Source organism: Glandiceps talaboti, chromosome 10 (assembly GCF_964340395.1).
Source record: "Glandiceps talaboti chromosome 10, keGlaTala1.1, whole genome shotgun sequence".
Taxonomy (NCBI): Eukaryota; Metazoa; Hemichordata; class Enteropneusta; family Spengelidae; genus Glandiceps; species Glandiceps talaboti.
The window spans coordinates 7176247-7193033 of NC_135558.1; the positions used below are offsets into that span (position 1 = coordinate 7176247).

Consider the following 16787-nt stretch of genomic DNA (forward strand, 5'->3'; position numbering starts at 1 on the left):
ATTGTTTTTCCTGATTTTTCATGGATTCTGTTTGCGGAGGTATAATTATATTATTTTCCAATATTTTTCTTCATTCAGCCAGAAAATACTTGCGACCAAAGGGTTTCTTGTGTTGGGAAACAGTGTTAGTAGAAAATAAAGAGGCACTTTAACTTTGAATACATCATGAACATTTTAAGACACGTGTAATAAAATCTTGTATGCTTCAATCATATCGACTTTCTAGAAAAAATCTTCATTAAGATCGAGAAGTGAGATTTACTGTTAGATAAGGACAGGGTAATATGGGGCGTATATGCATGAATGTGCAAATTTCTTTGTTTTATTGTGTCTGCCCATAAATTTCAATAAAGATATATATATGTTATCTGGTATATCATACCTTGTTTGTTTTTGTCACAGCTTATCAGTTGTATCAAACACTTATTTATTGCAGAAAAATCCAATGAAGAAATGTAGTTTTCTTTAACAACGAATGCAATAAAGATTCCATTCTATTCTTTTCTATTCTATTCTATTCTATCAATTAAAGCTCCTTACAGCTTTTCAACCCTATCAAAATGTAGATGGTTAGTTTTCAAGATATTCTGACCTGGTATATAAAGCATTTTCTACCATGAGGACGTAGACATATTTCCTCATTATAACCGTAGAGGGCGCAAATACAAAGCGCCCCTTGACCTCATGAGAAAACAATCAACGAACAAGCTTGGGTTTCTGGGTCAGGTTACAGTTCGTCGGTACATGTGTTATCTGTCGTGCAATATAACATATTTTTCCTCGGTATGGGGTTTCCAGCAGCTCTTACGGAGGAAGAGGAAATGCTTAAGAAGAAGTATGCCTTACTTAGGAAAAAGGTAAAGAAACAGACGCCGATATGTCACTTGAATTTGAACCAGTACTTCTGTTCTCGTTGTACACTGTTGCCATATTTATTTTCCTGTATTTACATCTCATGCTCAGAAGCCCGTGGTTAGAGAATTCGAAAATTTGCATCACATGGCTGGGGATGGAAAGGGAGGGGGCGAATTAGATGGATTTTGGTTGCATCCTTTGCAAGGGATTTTGGGCAATATTTGATGAACTTTTTTAGTCTTGGTGTATATCTGTCATAATCTTAACAAATGAATCATGGAATGATAAACTACAGAACTTGAGCCCACATTCAAATTCACATTAGCTATGTATTGGTTCATGGGAGAAAACGTAAACTTCAAATTTCTTATGTTTCAAAACTAATTTAGTGGTCCAAATGGGCCTTTGCAAATTGAATTTTTTGGTCCAAAACAAGAAATTCATTGGTCTTTAGAAACAAGATAATTCATTAATTGTTGTCTTTTTTATGGTAATACTAACAGTTACAAAATAAGATGTAGTCACTGCCAGGTAGTGGTACTCAAAGTGTGATCAATACTGTTGTAATGTCAGCAAGGGAACTTCTTTCTTAAACTGGCCATATGGATGAGGATTGGGTATTAGTTTGTATTTTTAATTTATAAAACAATTTTATCATGGCTTTCTACTTGAAAAATCAATCAAGTGAAACAACATTTGTCAAGTCCTTATTTGTATTTCGATTAATTGCAAAAGATTTAATAAATGTGTAAAATGTTTGTTATCGTACATACAATGACAAACTTATTACACTTTTTAAAAATAGCTTTTTGCTACATATTGAGTTACAAAGACAGACTTGGTCAGTGTTGTTTCACATTGATTTTTCAAGTAGGAAACCATGATAAAATGATCTTATACATTAAAAAACAAAAATGAATACTAAATTCTCATCCATATGGCCACTTTAACAAAAATGGTAGAATCACATTTGAATGAATATACATTTGTAGGATATGGCGAAAAATGCTGTTTTTGATTTGTTGACAGAAAAAACAACTTGTGCAGTTAAAGCAAAATAAAAGACAGGGAAGTACATCAACTGTATCTACACAGAAGAAAAGAGGTGAGACTTCCAATGTTTTTTGGACATCCCCCTGGGCACTGCTCACCCCATAATTTTTCTACTGGTAACCCTCCCCACTCCATAACTTTGCTATTGGACACCCCTCCCCACCCAATAACTTACTGATAACCCATTGATCCTCACCCCCATAACTTTGCTACTGGACACCCCTCCCCATCCAATAACTTACTGACAACCCATCAATCCTCACCATGACTTTGTTCCTGGACACCTCCACTTCACCCCCATAACTTTGTTACTGGACACCTCTTCACTCTATGACTTCGCTACTAGTCACTTCCTCCCTGCCAAGTCTAGCGAGACAGGACTATTGCCACAATGTTACATGTATAATCTTCCAGACTTGACTGCAGTAATATGCTAATAGTAGTGAAGAGAAACAAAGGGGTGCTAAATATGACTTTCACACATGTATAACCATAATGTCAACAGAAGGAACTCGGGCCAGCTTTGAATACTAGTATCTTCCTGCTCATTCTCCTCATGGCAGATGTGATAAATAGTATAACGAGTATTCATGTCATGCACTTAGTAATGTCCAAGAACAATAGTGTTTTGTGCTGGACAGCAGCTTTATGTGCCAGTTACTTGAGTTCAGGACTAGGTCATCATCCAGGTTGTGGAGAACCTTGAGTCCCATAGGGACATTGCCTAGTATATAAAGAAGGGTTGTCCATCACATAAATACCTTTTCACCATGGAACTCTGTGACAAAGTCAATGCAATTGTCTATGATTTTTAACACAGCTGCACAAATTGGCAACTCCCTCAACTCATTAGCAACTGAGTTGTGCGCATATATCTGTGTTTGAATTAGCACTTACCTTTATCATGGAAGTATGTTTGTCCCTTACAGCAGCCAAAGAAGAAGTCAGTGAAGGTGCTAAAGAAGCTGCCAAGGAAGTCGCTAAAAAATTAGTTGCTACAGGGGTAAGTTTTAAGTTTTTGAAATCTCTATGTTTGCCATCGGGGTAAGTTATTCTAGGACTAAAGCTGCTATGATTGTCATTGATATCAGAGAGTGACATTTTGGAAAGGAAAAGGAGATCTGTGTTTCTTTTCATAACTGATGATATGAAGGATATTGTTATACCCGTCTTCAAGTGATTAATGTCTTCCTGGTGAATATTACAAATCATGGTAACTGCTAGTCCACAGAACTGATGCTTACTAACATTTTTATTTATCCTTGCAGGCCATTAGGTTAGATGCCGACAGCAAGAGTTCTGGTTTTAAGAGATCTAAGAACCTAGAACACAAACTAAAAGACCCTGAGAAATCACACAGTATGTTAACTTTCCAACCATTTCATCCAAGTACACCAACTGGAGATGAGACTTCACCATCACCTGCGAAATCATTTAAACCACTTTCTGAAAGGTAACACAGATCTTTCTTAATCCACTAACATTCGCCATTTGTTATCATATCTTGTGATCTTTATGAGATGTATCTCTGTATCCAGTGTGTGTGTGTGTGTGTGTTGTGGGAAAATAAGGATTATGAAAATTTCAAAATATCGTTAAAATATTGGTTAGTGGTCATACTAATATATAAGCAAAGTAAGCTTTCTTTTTATACCTTAACCTTTGACTTTGACCACAATATTGAAGGTCAAATAGCAAATAGGTTGATAAATTATGAAGTTTTGGTATCTAGAGACACCATTCAAATTGCACAATAACTTTTCCATGCAACACATGAATGTTTAGCTATGTCTTCTATGAAGGTTCAGTGGCCTTATGGGACCTCATATCCAGGCAATAAGTGTTAATTAATGCATAATCTTGTATTGTTATCACATTCACAGCTTTGTTACCAGTGGATCACTATCAAGAGGAGACTCTAGTAAGTGCATGGTAAAATAAGAAAGAAAACTGTACGGACAAATTTGAGACACACTAAGAGACAAAACAGTTTTTGCACTGCATTGAGATTTGCTGAAAATGGTGTTATAGACTGGTCAAGTTAAAAAAAAATAACTTCAAGGCCAACACAACAGGCCACTAACAAGACTGGAACAGAAGAAAGGTTGATAATACTTTACAGAAACACACACACACACACACACACACACACACACTTACTCACTCAAAAAAAAACTTTAAAAAGTTAGCATCTTATGTACATTTTCTTCCGAATAACATAATACAATACCACCAAGTATATGTTTTTAGTGTTTTACACGATTTTTGTTTGCATAAATATGAAAATGATATATATGCTGTTTTCATCCTGTGTTAGGGCCTGGTGGTCACTATGACGACAGGAGAGAGAAGCGGAAAGGAAACACTGTATATGTACATGGTCATGGTATCACAGAAAAAACATGTCAACAAGCATTCAGTCACATTGGTCGAATTGTGCAAATAAATATGGAACGAGACAAACAGTAAGTCACTCAGTGTGATTTAGAATAGTATGTCACTCATTAGACAAACAGTTAGTCATTCAGTGATTTAGAATTGTACATCACTTATTAGACAAACAGTAAGTCACTCGGTGATTTAGAATTGTGTCGCTCATTAGACAAACAGTAAGTTGCCGATAGCACATTTTCCATAGTGATACCAGTAACTTATATGTAATGCAATTTAATTTTTGACAGTTGTGGCTTTGTAACATTTGAAAAAATGGAGATGGCCGACAAGGCAATAGAAGAAATGAATGGGTCATCAATAGCTGGAATACATTTAAGGGTTTCTATGGCAAGAAGACAACCTATGTTAGAAAGTGCAACAGATAACTCACCATGGGGAAGTGTAGGTAAGTCAACTTTAATACAGCTAGGGTTTAGAGATTTTGATAAGATGGGAGATATACAACTGCTGATATCAGACCGTGGATGAACATGTTACAGACAGGGAAAGTAAATAAATGAATTGGATCAATAACACTTGGCTCAGCATGTTGGAACAGCAGAGACTTGTATTACACACCATCATTTGATATTTACAGTTTTATGGCCTCTGTATGTGTACCTGAAATGACAGGGGAACTGGTAAACTGCTAAAAATTGTCATAAATTACAACTAGCATTTCTTTGAATATATAATATGACAGAACCGCATGACATGTGAGTGCAAGTGTGATGTACTCGGGGGTATTTGCATAAGTGCTTGCAGTTTTCTCTGTGCCCGTACTTTCACAAGCGTAGCATGGGGTTATGTTATTATTAAATATTACATATCTAAAACGGCAAATTTCCATAAACATCAGACATCATCACGCGCAATCATGTGATTTTGTGTGTAGCACGATTGTGTCATCATTTGCATATAATTTGCATGCAGGTATGCAATAATGTTTTCGGTTTGCACCGCAGTGCAAATACCACGAGTATGTGCACACACCAGTGCAAGTTATCTCTGGGCCATACTTAATAATACCACTAGTATGTGAACACACCAGTGTAAGTAATCTCTGGGCCACACTTAATAATACCACTAGTATGTGAACACACCAGTGTAAGTAATCTCTGGGCCACACTTAATAATACCACTAGTATGTGCACACACCAGTGCAAGTAAGCTCTGGTACATATGTAATAATACCACTAGTATGTGCACACACCGGTGCAAGTAATCTCTGGTACATATGTAATAATACCACTAGTATGTGCACACACCAGTGCAAGTAATCTCTGGTACATATGTAATAATATCACTAGTATATGAACACACCAGTGCAAGTAATCTCTGGTACATATGTAATAATACCACTAGTATGCACACACACCAGTGCAAGTGATCTCTGGTACATATGTAATAATACCACTAGTATGTGCACACACCAGTGCAAGTAATCTCTGGTACATATGTAATAATACCACTAGTATGTGCACACACCAGTGCAAGTAATCTCTGGTACATATGTAATAATACTTAATGCCTTTCTTCTTGTTTTGTATAATTCAGCTGCTGGGATTACCAAAAACTCACACAGAGAAAAAAGAGAAATGGTTGTATATGATGACGATGATGTGTTTTGATGGATTTGTGGTACAATCTTAGACTTCTTTCTACAAATACTGCCAGTATGATGTTGACTGCGTGAACGTGAGCAACTCCAGCAAAATGTCTAATGATAAACCAAGTATGCATTGTCTACATGTGGTGAACCTTTCAAAAAGTACTGCGACAGTGAACTTGTACATATACATGTTTGTAATATACCAGTCACAGGTGGTTGATCTTTGATATTGAACTTGTATAATACCCCAAACTTATTTCAGCCATTGGGAGTTGAGGTATGCAAAGTTTATTGAAAGTAAGCATTGTTTTTTCTCTTTCATGAGCAAGGAATGTCTGTCTCAGTATTAATGCTAAATTTCAAGGAAATTCATCAAATAGTCGTTTTCCAACAAATATGGTTATAATGATGATGTACTAAAAATGCTAGAGACTAACGATAGCGACCTCATGCATGCCTCAATGCAATAGCGATCTCATGCATGCCTGAATGGTGGTCAGATCAAGATCTAAAGGATGCTGCCAGTGTGGTGACAAGGTCTTGTTGGATGTTGACACAGAACTACAATGCTAGAGAGTGTAAAAGTAGCTTAATGAACGAGTGTCTGGTCTTCAAAACACTCAATGTCTGAATTCTGCTAACGCTAGTACCGGGTATTTCCAGTATTACCCTGGGTGTGTATTGAAATGAGCAAGTGTCTGGTCTTCAATACACACCCAGGGTAATACTAGAAATGGCGTTAACAGAATTCACACATTTGTGTAATGTTTGGTTGAAATAGGTGAATGCATGTCAAGGGGCGTGGGGACGCACAGACAGCTGGACAAACAGATGGAACTCAATGGAGCTAACAAATCTATGTCACTGAGACCCAGATTTGAATAAATCTGTTTGAATATCTCACATAGCTTAGTCAGATGGCTATGAAATACAACATAACACAGTAGTAGTCTTCTTTTCTCTTAGGAAAATACTCATTTATTCCAAAATCACTTAGCTTTACATTGAGTACAGTGTAATGTACGTACATCAAAATAAATAAACATGATGAAGACAACAACGGTTCCACAATACATTAGGAGAAGAACCCCATTGGCTATATACTTACTGATTTCTACCCGCCTGTGGTTAGCATTATTGTACATTGAGTGAAACTCTCTAAAAATACAATGAACAGGAATTGGTCACTCGTCTCAAAGGAAATTTTCAAAAGTCAAGACACAAGTGACCACAAAAATATACATAACTACATTATACCAGACAACTTTAGTGTCACACCTGATTTCAGTGAGTTACAAAAACAAACATTTTTTCCTTAAAATTCCGACAAAAGGAAGTTTCCACAATTTTGAAGACTGTTAAAATGTCGTACATTGTACAATGAACTCTGGAAACTCGCATATGAAATTTTGTGTGAAAATCCATATGGACAAGGTTTTCTGGAAATCCACTTTATTAAGAGACATGTGAAATTTGAAATAGCAGATGGATATCCTTGATACTAGAGCATCCACTTGCTCAAATACTCTGGATTAAAAATAGCAAATTTTAGCCTTTGACATTGCGGCTTGGTTAGTATTCTGACCTGCACTTGAACCTGTAAATGATACCATATTATATATAGGAAGGAAAGAATGAATTCTGCATATATATATATACGAACGAGTAGATGATGGCATAATTTGGCAATATATATGAAGTAAACACACATTATTTTTGTCTACAATCTAAAATTCTGTCGAGCTTTTCTTTATATGTGTCAACGTATTGCTTTCTCATCCCTGTTGATCTGTGAAATTATTTGTCTTTCTCCACACATATTCCACAAAGTGTATTTTACTTGGTGTATTTATCGCTGATTGCACGAGAATACATTTTTTTGCTGCCATCCATATGGTGGACATTTACAAATGCTGGTACACTTGAAAGGTTACAGTTGGTTGTATTTACAAACCCTGGTATACTTGAAAGCTGCAATTTGTTGTACTTTTTTGGCCACAGCATGATCTATGTTAAGTAATGTTCAGTGACATTTCATTACATGCTGGTAGTCTGCAAATTTGTACAGCTGGAAAAATCTCCCATCAAATTGAAATGTAAATAACTGTACTAGGCCAGGAATTGAAATTCACAGTAGTCCAGGATGCATAGGTAACTAAACACTCTATCTAGACTACCAAATTTATAAGATGTTACCTTGTTTAAACATTGAGAATCAATTTTTAAAAATTTGCTTGAAAAATTCATTTGGCTAAAACTGATTACCAAGCCTTTAAGCTAAATTTAAGCCCTGTAAGCGTGTTTTACCTGTTGCAAAGCAAGTTTGGGCAGGGTTGTGTACATGCTATACCATCTTGATCTAAGTGCCATTCATATTTTGTCTCAGAACTGCAACTCTGTTTATAAATCTCAATAGATCTATTTCAACTGATTGAAATCTCAGTTTGTTTAAAGTCCATAATGTATGGCAAGTGGGTATCAATAACAAATACATCTTAAAATTGTTGATTATTGTATGCACTTATTTGGGGCCACTAAATGGCAGGCAGTGTCAATCCTGAGTATACAACCATTCTACTGATGAACTGGGAATCTAACAGGTCAGTGGACAGGTTGGAAAACATCACACAAAAATGTGGCATTATTTGTAAAAATATGAAATCCGATAATAGAAAGACAATGTGAGATTCTTTTACAATTAAGAACAAAATGCTGCTAAAATGTCTGTCTAGAATGATGTCATCAAATGTAACTCTTCAGAAATACAAATGATGTGCTTTTAACTAGCAGACCTCTTAGCTCAATAGAACGGCGCACTCATGGGAGAGTATTGCAGTTACTTTGTTTTGATGAAATGAAAGTGAGTGACTATCTGACATGCATCAACTGTTGAAAGTCTGACTATGTAATGTCACCACTTGCACAGAATTCAACACCCTCTGTTGTACATTACATCAAACAGAATTAATTCTAATAAAGTTGGCTTTGTTGGTCACCCATTTTGAAATTCCAGAGGGAGCTATTTATATGAAAATGTATTGAGAGAACTGATGAGTATATGACACTTAATGTATCCTTGGTAAGTAATATATTTTATGCTTGAAATCAATGGCACATTCTTATGTATATCTAACATTCAGTCCTCATAATTAATTAATTATATAGTTCATTTCACTGACGGGCAGAACGGACAAATGAAATACACAGAGAACTTACATCACTTTTGAATTCTACTATTATAAGTGAAATTACAGCCAAAGCACAAAAAAAAATGTAAAATTTTCTCTGAATTTAATAAACTGTACAGGAACCATGCAAATAGCTATATAATACAAAAGTAGCAAGATTAGAATTCAAAGCTATAATTTCATGATTGAGTTTTGGCAATCCTGCCTCTAGAGAAATGAATAGCTAAACTATGCCGTTTTATGAAAACAAACATGTTATTTCCTCTTGTATCGATATTTACACTTTGAAAGTTTTGTCTGAAAACATTGACCCATGTTTACACTATATGCTTGGATCAGAGGAGATTATGCATGATGACAGCGCCCTCTAGTGACAAAGCAGTGACCTTGGCGATATCACACCATGAAAGAAAACGATAAAACTTGCTTTTAGCATTTCCCTAAACAACAGGAAACTACCGTTCCTTTTTTGGTATAGAACTAGGCTTCATGCAATCAACTTTCCTGCATTGTAACACCAGAGGGCGCCACTTGTTGGAAAGGTACATGATATTTGAAGACTGGTAATTTACAGTGTGTGAGCTGTATTAATATTATTCAAAAGCAAAACTGCCTACCCCTACAAGTTCCACAATCAATTGCAAACCACAGTAAATCAAATCAAAATACCTGTATGAAAAAAGTGAACTGCCATATACCTTAGGGGAGAGACTAATACAGTCCTTAACATCAGGGCACATGATTCAACTAAATGTGACTATCAACACACAACGAAATTACGATATTTTCAGAAAACAAATGATACATTCTTTTCAAAGGTAAAGTTACAGTCTCTGACAAGAGTTTTGACGTGTGAAAACATGACCATATTAGAGGTAAGATGATAACCATTTCCACAATAATTTTGGCACAGTATTCGATTTCAAAGGTAATGTTGTCAATGGCATGCACGATTTTCAGATCACCATTACAGATTTTGTTGATTTTTTTTTAATCTTGACTTTTCAAAGACAAACAAATGTTGAATAGTTACAAACTTAAGGTGAAGTGTACTGTATACGCCAATATCATTAGTGAGAGTGAGGGTGCATGATTGGTGCCACTCTAGGAGGTTCTCATTTAGAGTTGATACATAACATAAATTACTACATCACAAACACATAACCAGCTATATCAATCTATAAGGCGAAAAAAAAAATTGTTTGTTTCCGATAACATGGCTTCAGAAAGTAGGGTAGGTAGGGTCAGGATTTTATTTGGTCTTTTTACTTTTTATTTTTTGAAAACTATTGCTTCGACCAATAACAAACAAAATGTCCATCTGAATACCCCTTTTGTGATAGTTTGATGAAATATGTACAGGCATTGATGGGGATAGAAAACGGACGTGCATGAAGGTCAAGACAAAAAAACTTATCTTTTTGTTTTTAAATGTTTAGAAAAATATTCAGAGTTGGCGGCTTAAACTAGGGTCGATCGGGTTATAAGAAACACAATTTTTTATTTGGCCTGATGGATAGCTGACTATGTCATTGGTAATTGTGGATGCTATACAACACATTAGATAATGTCATGTAATTTATGTTGCAAGTGAAATTAACTCCTTATTTCATGAGTTCCTCTTTGCTGAACATACATGCATACAAGTGCAATATGTATAGTTGATAAACAATGATGTATGAAAGCACGAGGAATGTGTTACATTGAAATGGTTAGTCAGGTTTACCAAACAACACAGAGTCACATATTGAGTATTTGACTTCATCAAGTACTTAACAGCCTCGGGAGGGGAGGGGAGACAGGAATGTTTGAAGGGAAACAGCGGAAGAGAGAAACAGAGACAGACGGAGACAGAGGGGAGGGGCAAAGATGAAAAATAACACGACTGCAGTATACAATCCAAAATTAAAGAAAATGCAATTCTGCTTAGCATTAAGAAAACAGACAAAGCTGAACCTGGAAAAATTGCATAGCGAAGAAAATCAACGAAGACATTTTACAGCCCACACACTTGGCTGACAAATAAAATTACACTGACAAGAAAAAAAAATGCAGAAAAAAAGTGTCTCCCATACTGGCCAACTTTCTTTCCAACCCTTTATTTGAAATGTAAAACACCAAGTTATTATACACAGGGAAGGGTTTATCATAACATACAGGGACGACTACATTGACAAAGACACAGTATTTACATCAATAAAATCTATCTAGAAAGTTGGACCATGGAAAGAAAAAAATAATCACTAAAAAATTATTGTTTCTTCTTATACAATATATTAATAAATGTCAGCTCTGGCAGAGAGAAAAAAAGATGTGAAGTGAAATTTGTGTGAAGTTGTGAGTTCATTGATAGTTGTCTTATTGTGGTATGCATTGCTTGCTAGAACTTCTAAAATGTTTTACAGATGACTTTAGCACCAATCAGCCATGTAGGAGAATCCTTTGAAGTAAGCCTGGTCTTCTGCTGAGAGAGGCCGTGGATCTTTAGGAGGTGTTAGTACTGGCCTTTCACTTGTAAATTCCACATCAAAATTGCTGACATCTTCTGATGATTTCTGTGAAAAAAAACCACATCATATTTTAGTTATTACTGCTATAATTAAGTGTATCCACAGAAAGGTAAGTGAGCTTGTTTTGAATCAATATGATTGTTTGCTTTGCGTTTAAACCAAGTCAGGAGAATGTAAAAAATGGGGTATACTACAGATCTTTGCCTATGTACAGTTCAGATATGACCTTCACCATCCTATAGGAGATACATGTATGGCTATCAAAGTATGGATGGACCAACACAGGTCCTTCCTATAGCCCCTCTTGACTACACCTGTTGTGGGTTTATAATCATTGAAAATAGTTACATCAGTCAATCTCTATCAATACAACTGCTGTTATATATATTTACAAGATTATCTACACAAGTCATAACTTACCACTGTAGGCACAAAAGGTGGCTTCACTCTCCTCATCAGCAGATCATCCCATTTGACATTCTGTAACATAAATTTCTCTCATTTTAATACAATTTCACATATGATGGCAAGAACAGAAATTTGATTTAAATGGATATACATTTATTTACAAAGCTTTGGGTTCCCTGGAACTGAGAATGTGTGTGTGTGTGTGTGTGTGTGTGTGTGTGTGTGTGTGTGTGTGTGCGTGCGCATGTGCTAACATCACACTGTGTAACAACACTAACCACATTTGTTAACATAACTGCTTTGTGCACTGACATCACAGATATGTGTGGTGACATCATAGCTATATGTGGTGACATCACAGCTATATGTGTGTTGATATGACACTTATGTGTGCTAACATCAAAGCTACAATGTATGTATGCTGACATTACTACTATGTGGTGATTATACATACCCTAAAGAAAGCTTGTTTCTTGATATCTTCAGCATCTCTTTCTGTCGACCCTAACCTCCTGTCAGGATTTTTTCGGAGTAACTACAAGAAAAGAAAGATACATGTATACACTTGTGTCAAAAAAGGTCTCAAAAATAACAAATTTAACAGATTCCTGTGTCGTTTTGGGAACACTCTTCACTGTCAGTTCCCTCAGGCCTATGGATTACTTCATTACAGTCTGTGCCCCTCAAGACTACCCTCAGAAACAAAGTCTGTGCCCTCTTGAGACTACCCTCAGAAACAAAGTCTGTGCCCCCTTGAGACTACCCTCAGAAACAAACAGTCTGCTGCCCCACGTGACTACCCTCAGAAACAAACAGTTCTTCATAGAAACAGACATACATATATGATGTTGCCCTTGTAACCATTCAATATAAATATAACCTAACTTACCCTCCTCATTATTGAGATGGCTTCAGTAGACAAGAAGCGTGGATATCTAACTTCATCATTGACAATACTGTCAAACATTTCTTCTTCATTTTCACCTGGGAATGGTGACTGTATGACAACAAAGACATAGACACAATATATATAGTACTTAATACAATTCACTCTACATTGGTTTGGTATAGCTACTTGCATAAAGTAAAGGTACTTGCTAATACAAGTATAGTATTAAAACATCCAATCACTATGGATCATTGATTACTTGCATCAGTGCACACACATGCAGTTGGTATTTGCCCTGCTGTGCAATGCTGGAATGAATATGGGTGTGTGATTGTTCTCTCTACATGAAATCCAAATTAAAGTTGTCACAACTTGTGTATTTCTATTTTTTTTTTTTTTTTTTTTTTTTTTTTTACAAACTTTGGTCTTTTGGATAAACATATTAACAAGAGCCGATGATGCATGAATGATAGTGTTAATACACTTGGAGTATTTACACTCATGTTTGTGAAGTTTTCTGCTGCACTTTCAATATCTATGGAGTACGCTTGTGAAAGTGTGGCCACAGATGCAGTCATGCAAATATCCAGAATACACAATAGTATTAGTACATAGTATTTGATACTCAAGGCATTCAACACACTCATGTTTATTCAGTATTTTCAACTGCTATTTCCCAAGCTACATTCAGGAAAGTATTCCTACAGAGAACACGACAAGCGTGAGGGCAAATAACCTGAGTAAACCACACTGGTAATCACATGTCATGGGGTTCTGTTATCATATGCTACTTGGTATTTGGTAATAGTACCCTATAAGTAGTTGGTATACTCATTTTTATGTAAAGATTATATAGGGTAAGAAAGTGAGCAGTGCCTACCATAACATTTGTGTTGCATGTCTTTCAAATAAATATCTGAATTGGAGATCATAGTAAAAAGCTCTTCGCCACAGAATAAATTGTCAGTTAACTTAAACACACAGATACTTACCTCCCCTATAAGCATTTCTCCATATAAATTGTCAATGATACCAAAAACAGAGATACCTACCTCTCCTACAAGCATTTCAAATATGAGAACACCAAGTCCCCACCAATCTACAGCCCTTGTGTAGGATGGTTCTGTCAACACTTCTGGTGCCAGAAACTCTGGAGTGCCACAGAATGTACTGGTGCGGTCTCCATACCCCATACCTTCTTTACAAAGGCCAAAATCTGCTATCTTAAGGAAGCCTTCAGCGTCAAGTAAAAGGTTGTCAAGTTTTAAATCCCTGAGAATATGAAATCAGTAAACAAATATTAGTCTAGACAATCTTTTGATCATGTGCAGTCATTGATAGTTGTACGAGAGTTGCTGGCTTGGAATCTGTACATTGCTGGTTGTGGAGTCATTGATGGTTGAATGTATAGAGTGGTTGGCTTATAATCTATACATTGCTGGTTGTGGGGTCATGATGGTTGAATGGTTAGAGTGACTGGCTTGGAATCTATACATTGCTGGTTGTGGGGTCATTGATGGTTGAATTGTTAGAGTGGCTGGCTTGGAATCTATACATTGCTGGTTGTGGGGTCATCGATGGTTGAATGTTCAGAGTGGTTCCATGAACAAGATATAACCACAACTGTGCTCTAGTCAACCCAGCTGTATAATTGAAGACCTGATACACTAAGGTTATTATGTGAATGTTGTATTACAATCCTATGTGCTTACAGATGGATTGTACGCTCCCAAGGGAGTTGAGGAAGTTATACAGAGCCATTGAGCTGATATACAGTAGGTCTTTGCCAGGGGTAATAATGTACAGTGTCATATCTATTGTGAAAGGTGCCTTTTAAATGTGTAATAGGTATATTAGACTTTCTTTTGATGTATGAGTGTTTCTCTCTGGTCGTGGTCTGATACAAGCCTTAGTTTATTTTTCACTCTATTTTTAACATTTCTCTCTGTTTTCAAGTAGTTACTCTACTTACCTATAAATGATTTTATTCTCATGGAGATATTGTAAACCGAGTACCACACACGCTGTGTAGAAACTGAAACAAAAAAATATCATCTGATTAATTCATTAAATTTGATAAACAACTTCTATGATGTGTTAATACAAACATATATTGCAGCGGTATTACTCACATGGTGGCACATCTTTTGAGAGTTTGTTACAGCGCCATCTATAGTTGTCATCTGTAACAACTCAAATCATTCTGAGAAATGCTGCTTACCACAAATGATTTTAAACTGAATGGTATATCATTGGAGTGTACCTCATGGTATCTATATCCCTACAAATGAGCCACACAGGAGAACCACTCAACCAGATTTTGATAGTATATTTCCTGGTTTTCATATCAATACTTTAAGGGTAAATTTAGTAAGATAGTATTTGATGTCTATGCCCCATGCTGTTGATAAACTAAGATAGACATAAACTATAAATATTGTGGTTGGATGTGGTAGATTACACAAGTAGGTGACAGTGGTGTCTTGGTCATATGGATATAATTACTCTGCAATTACAATGTACAGGACAATAAGTGTGAACACTGAAGGAGGTTGAATGTCCCCCACTTAAAAGAAACTTGCTATAAGAGATACCACCCTACTGTGAATGTAATTACATTTATGTGTTTATATGACACCTTACATGAATATGTAGCAATAACAGAGTTACCGGTACTTTGAGTCTATGTTAGCTTGTCAATACCTCATCTGCCATTCACAAATTTACTACTAAAAGAAACTTGCTATAAGAGATACCACCCTACTGTGAATGTAATTACATTTATGTGTTTATATGACACCTTACATGAATATGTAGCAATAACAGAGTTACCGGTACTTTGAGTCTATGTTAGCTTGTCAATACCTCATCTGCCATTCACAAATTTACTACTTACACTGTCCTTGGTTCAGAGAAGACATCTGAATGTATATGCATCATGAGATCCCCACCAATGGCATACTCCATCACAAAACATACATGCTGCTCAGTTTGGAAACAAGCAAATAGGTTGACAAGGAACGGATGCCTCATGGCATTGGCTGCTTCAAAGATTCGCTTCTCACACATCAAGCTGAAATTAATCACATGACAGTCACATGATAACCACATGATAATGAATTAGTTACTTACATGTAAAATATTGTGGGTTAAGTAGCTTTGCTTTGGATCTTTGTCAGTCGATTTTGACTCTGTCCTCTCAGCTCACACTTAGTCATTTGAATTCGATATTTTATTTAAAGAAAGTGTAGACCAGAAAACGGTTGCAAATTCTTACTGGATTTTAAATCTATCCGGTGTGTTAGATGATATCAGTACTATCCTTACATTATGTAAATATCAATAAATTACTCTTGAGAAGCAGGATCAGCTTACCACAAAGGCAAATATTTCCTTGGTGGGTGTAATCATATTTACAGCTTAAATAACAAAATGCCTATATTTCACAAAGAATGGACACACAAGAAATTCATCCTAAATGATCATTTTTATCAAGACTAACCTGTCTACTTCATCTCTTGCAACGATATCTCCTTTCTTCAAGGCTTTAATAGCGAACAATTCACCTGTGTTTTTATACTCTGACAGTAAAACTTTACCAAAGTGACCTCTACCTAGAACACTGACACATCTAAAGTTGTCCATACTGATAGAGCTGTGAAGGAACACAATGATGCAGTTTTAGTACAATATCATGTCTCAGTACATATATGAAAGGAAAACAAGTCTTCATTGAAGACACAGCACAACATTTTAATAATTTATGTGACAATGGTAGCATTATTTAAAAGAAATTGGTGGCAACAAATAAATACTACAAATTTGCAAACAAAGTGACC

General features: G+C 35.9%; 2 protein-coding genes across 2 annotated transcripts in view; one reads left to right on the forward strand and one right to left on the reverse strand.

Annotated features, from left to right (window-relative positions):
• The first annotated feature begins 733 nt into the window (after positions 1–733).
• LOC144441470 (negative elongation factor E-like) lies at positions 734–7687 on the forward strand. The gene is made up of 8 exons (XM_078131048.1): positions 734–857; positions 1885–1960; positions 2838–2911; positions 3177–3361; positions 3792–3829; positions 4226–4373; positions 4590–4747; positions 5899–7687. The coding sequence occupies exons 1-8, from the start codon at positions 786–788 to the stop codon at positions 5970–5972; spliced, it is 825 nt and encodes a 274-aa protein (XP_077987174.1). The 5' UTR covers positions 734–785; the 3' UTR covers positions 5973–7687.
• LOC144441469 (serine/threonine-protein kinase N2-like) overlaps positions 6922–16787 on the reverse strand; it is a 47670-nt gene continuing 37804 nt past the window's right edge. The window contains exons 12-19 of the mRNA XM_078131047.1: positions 16451–16603; positions 15845–16021; positions 14921–14983; positions 14001–14220; positions 12949–13056; positions 12514–12594; positions 12072–12131; positions 6922–11696 (exon numbers count right to left, since the gene is read on the reverse strand). Of these exons, the coding sequence (XP_077987173.1) occupies positions 11553–11696; positions 12072–12131; positions 12514–12594; positions 12949–13056; positions 14001–14220; positions 14921–14983; positions 15845–16021; positions 16451–16603 (1006 nt within the window). The 3' untranslated portion in view covers positions 6922–11552. The remainder of the gene's footprint in view (positions 11697–12071; positions 12132–12513; positions 12595–12948; positions 13057–14000; positions 14221–14920; positions 14984–15844; positions 16022–16450; positions 16604–16787) is intronic.

Bases quoted from the DNA above. Each gene is read 5' to 3' on its own strand.
- LOC144441470 (XM_078131048.1), top strand. From the start codon at position 786: ATGGGGTTTCCAGCAGCTCTTACGGAGGAAGAGGAAATGCTTAAGAAG. The intron at 2,912-3,176 runs GTAAGTTTTAAG...TTATCCTTGCAG, and splicing joins AAAAATTAGTTGCTACAGGG to GCCATTAGGTTAGATGCCGA. The intron at 4,748-5,898 runs GTAAGTCAACTT...TGTATAATTCAG, and splicing joins CTCACCATGGGGAAGTGTAG to CTGCTGGGATTACCAAAAAC.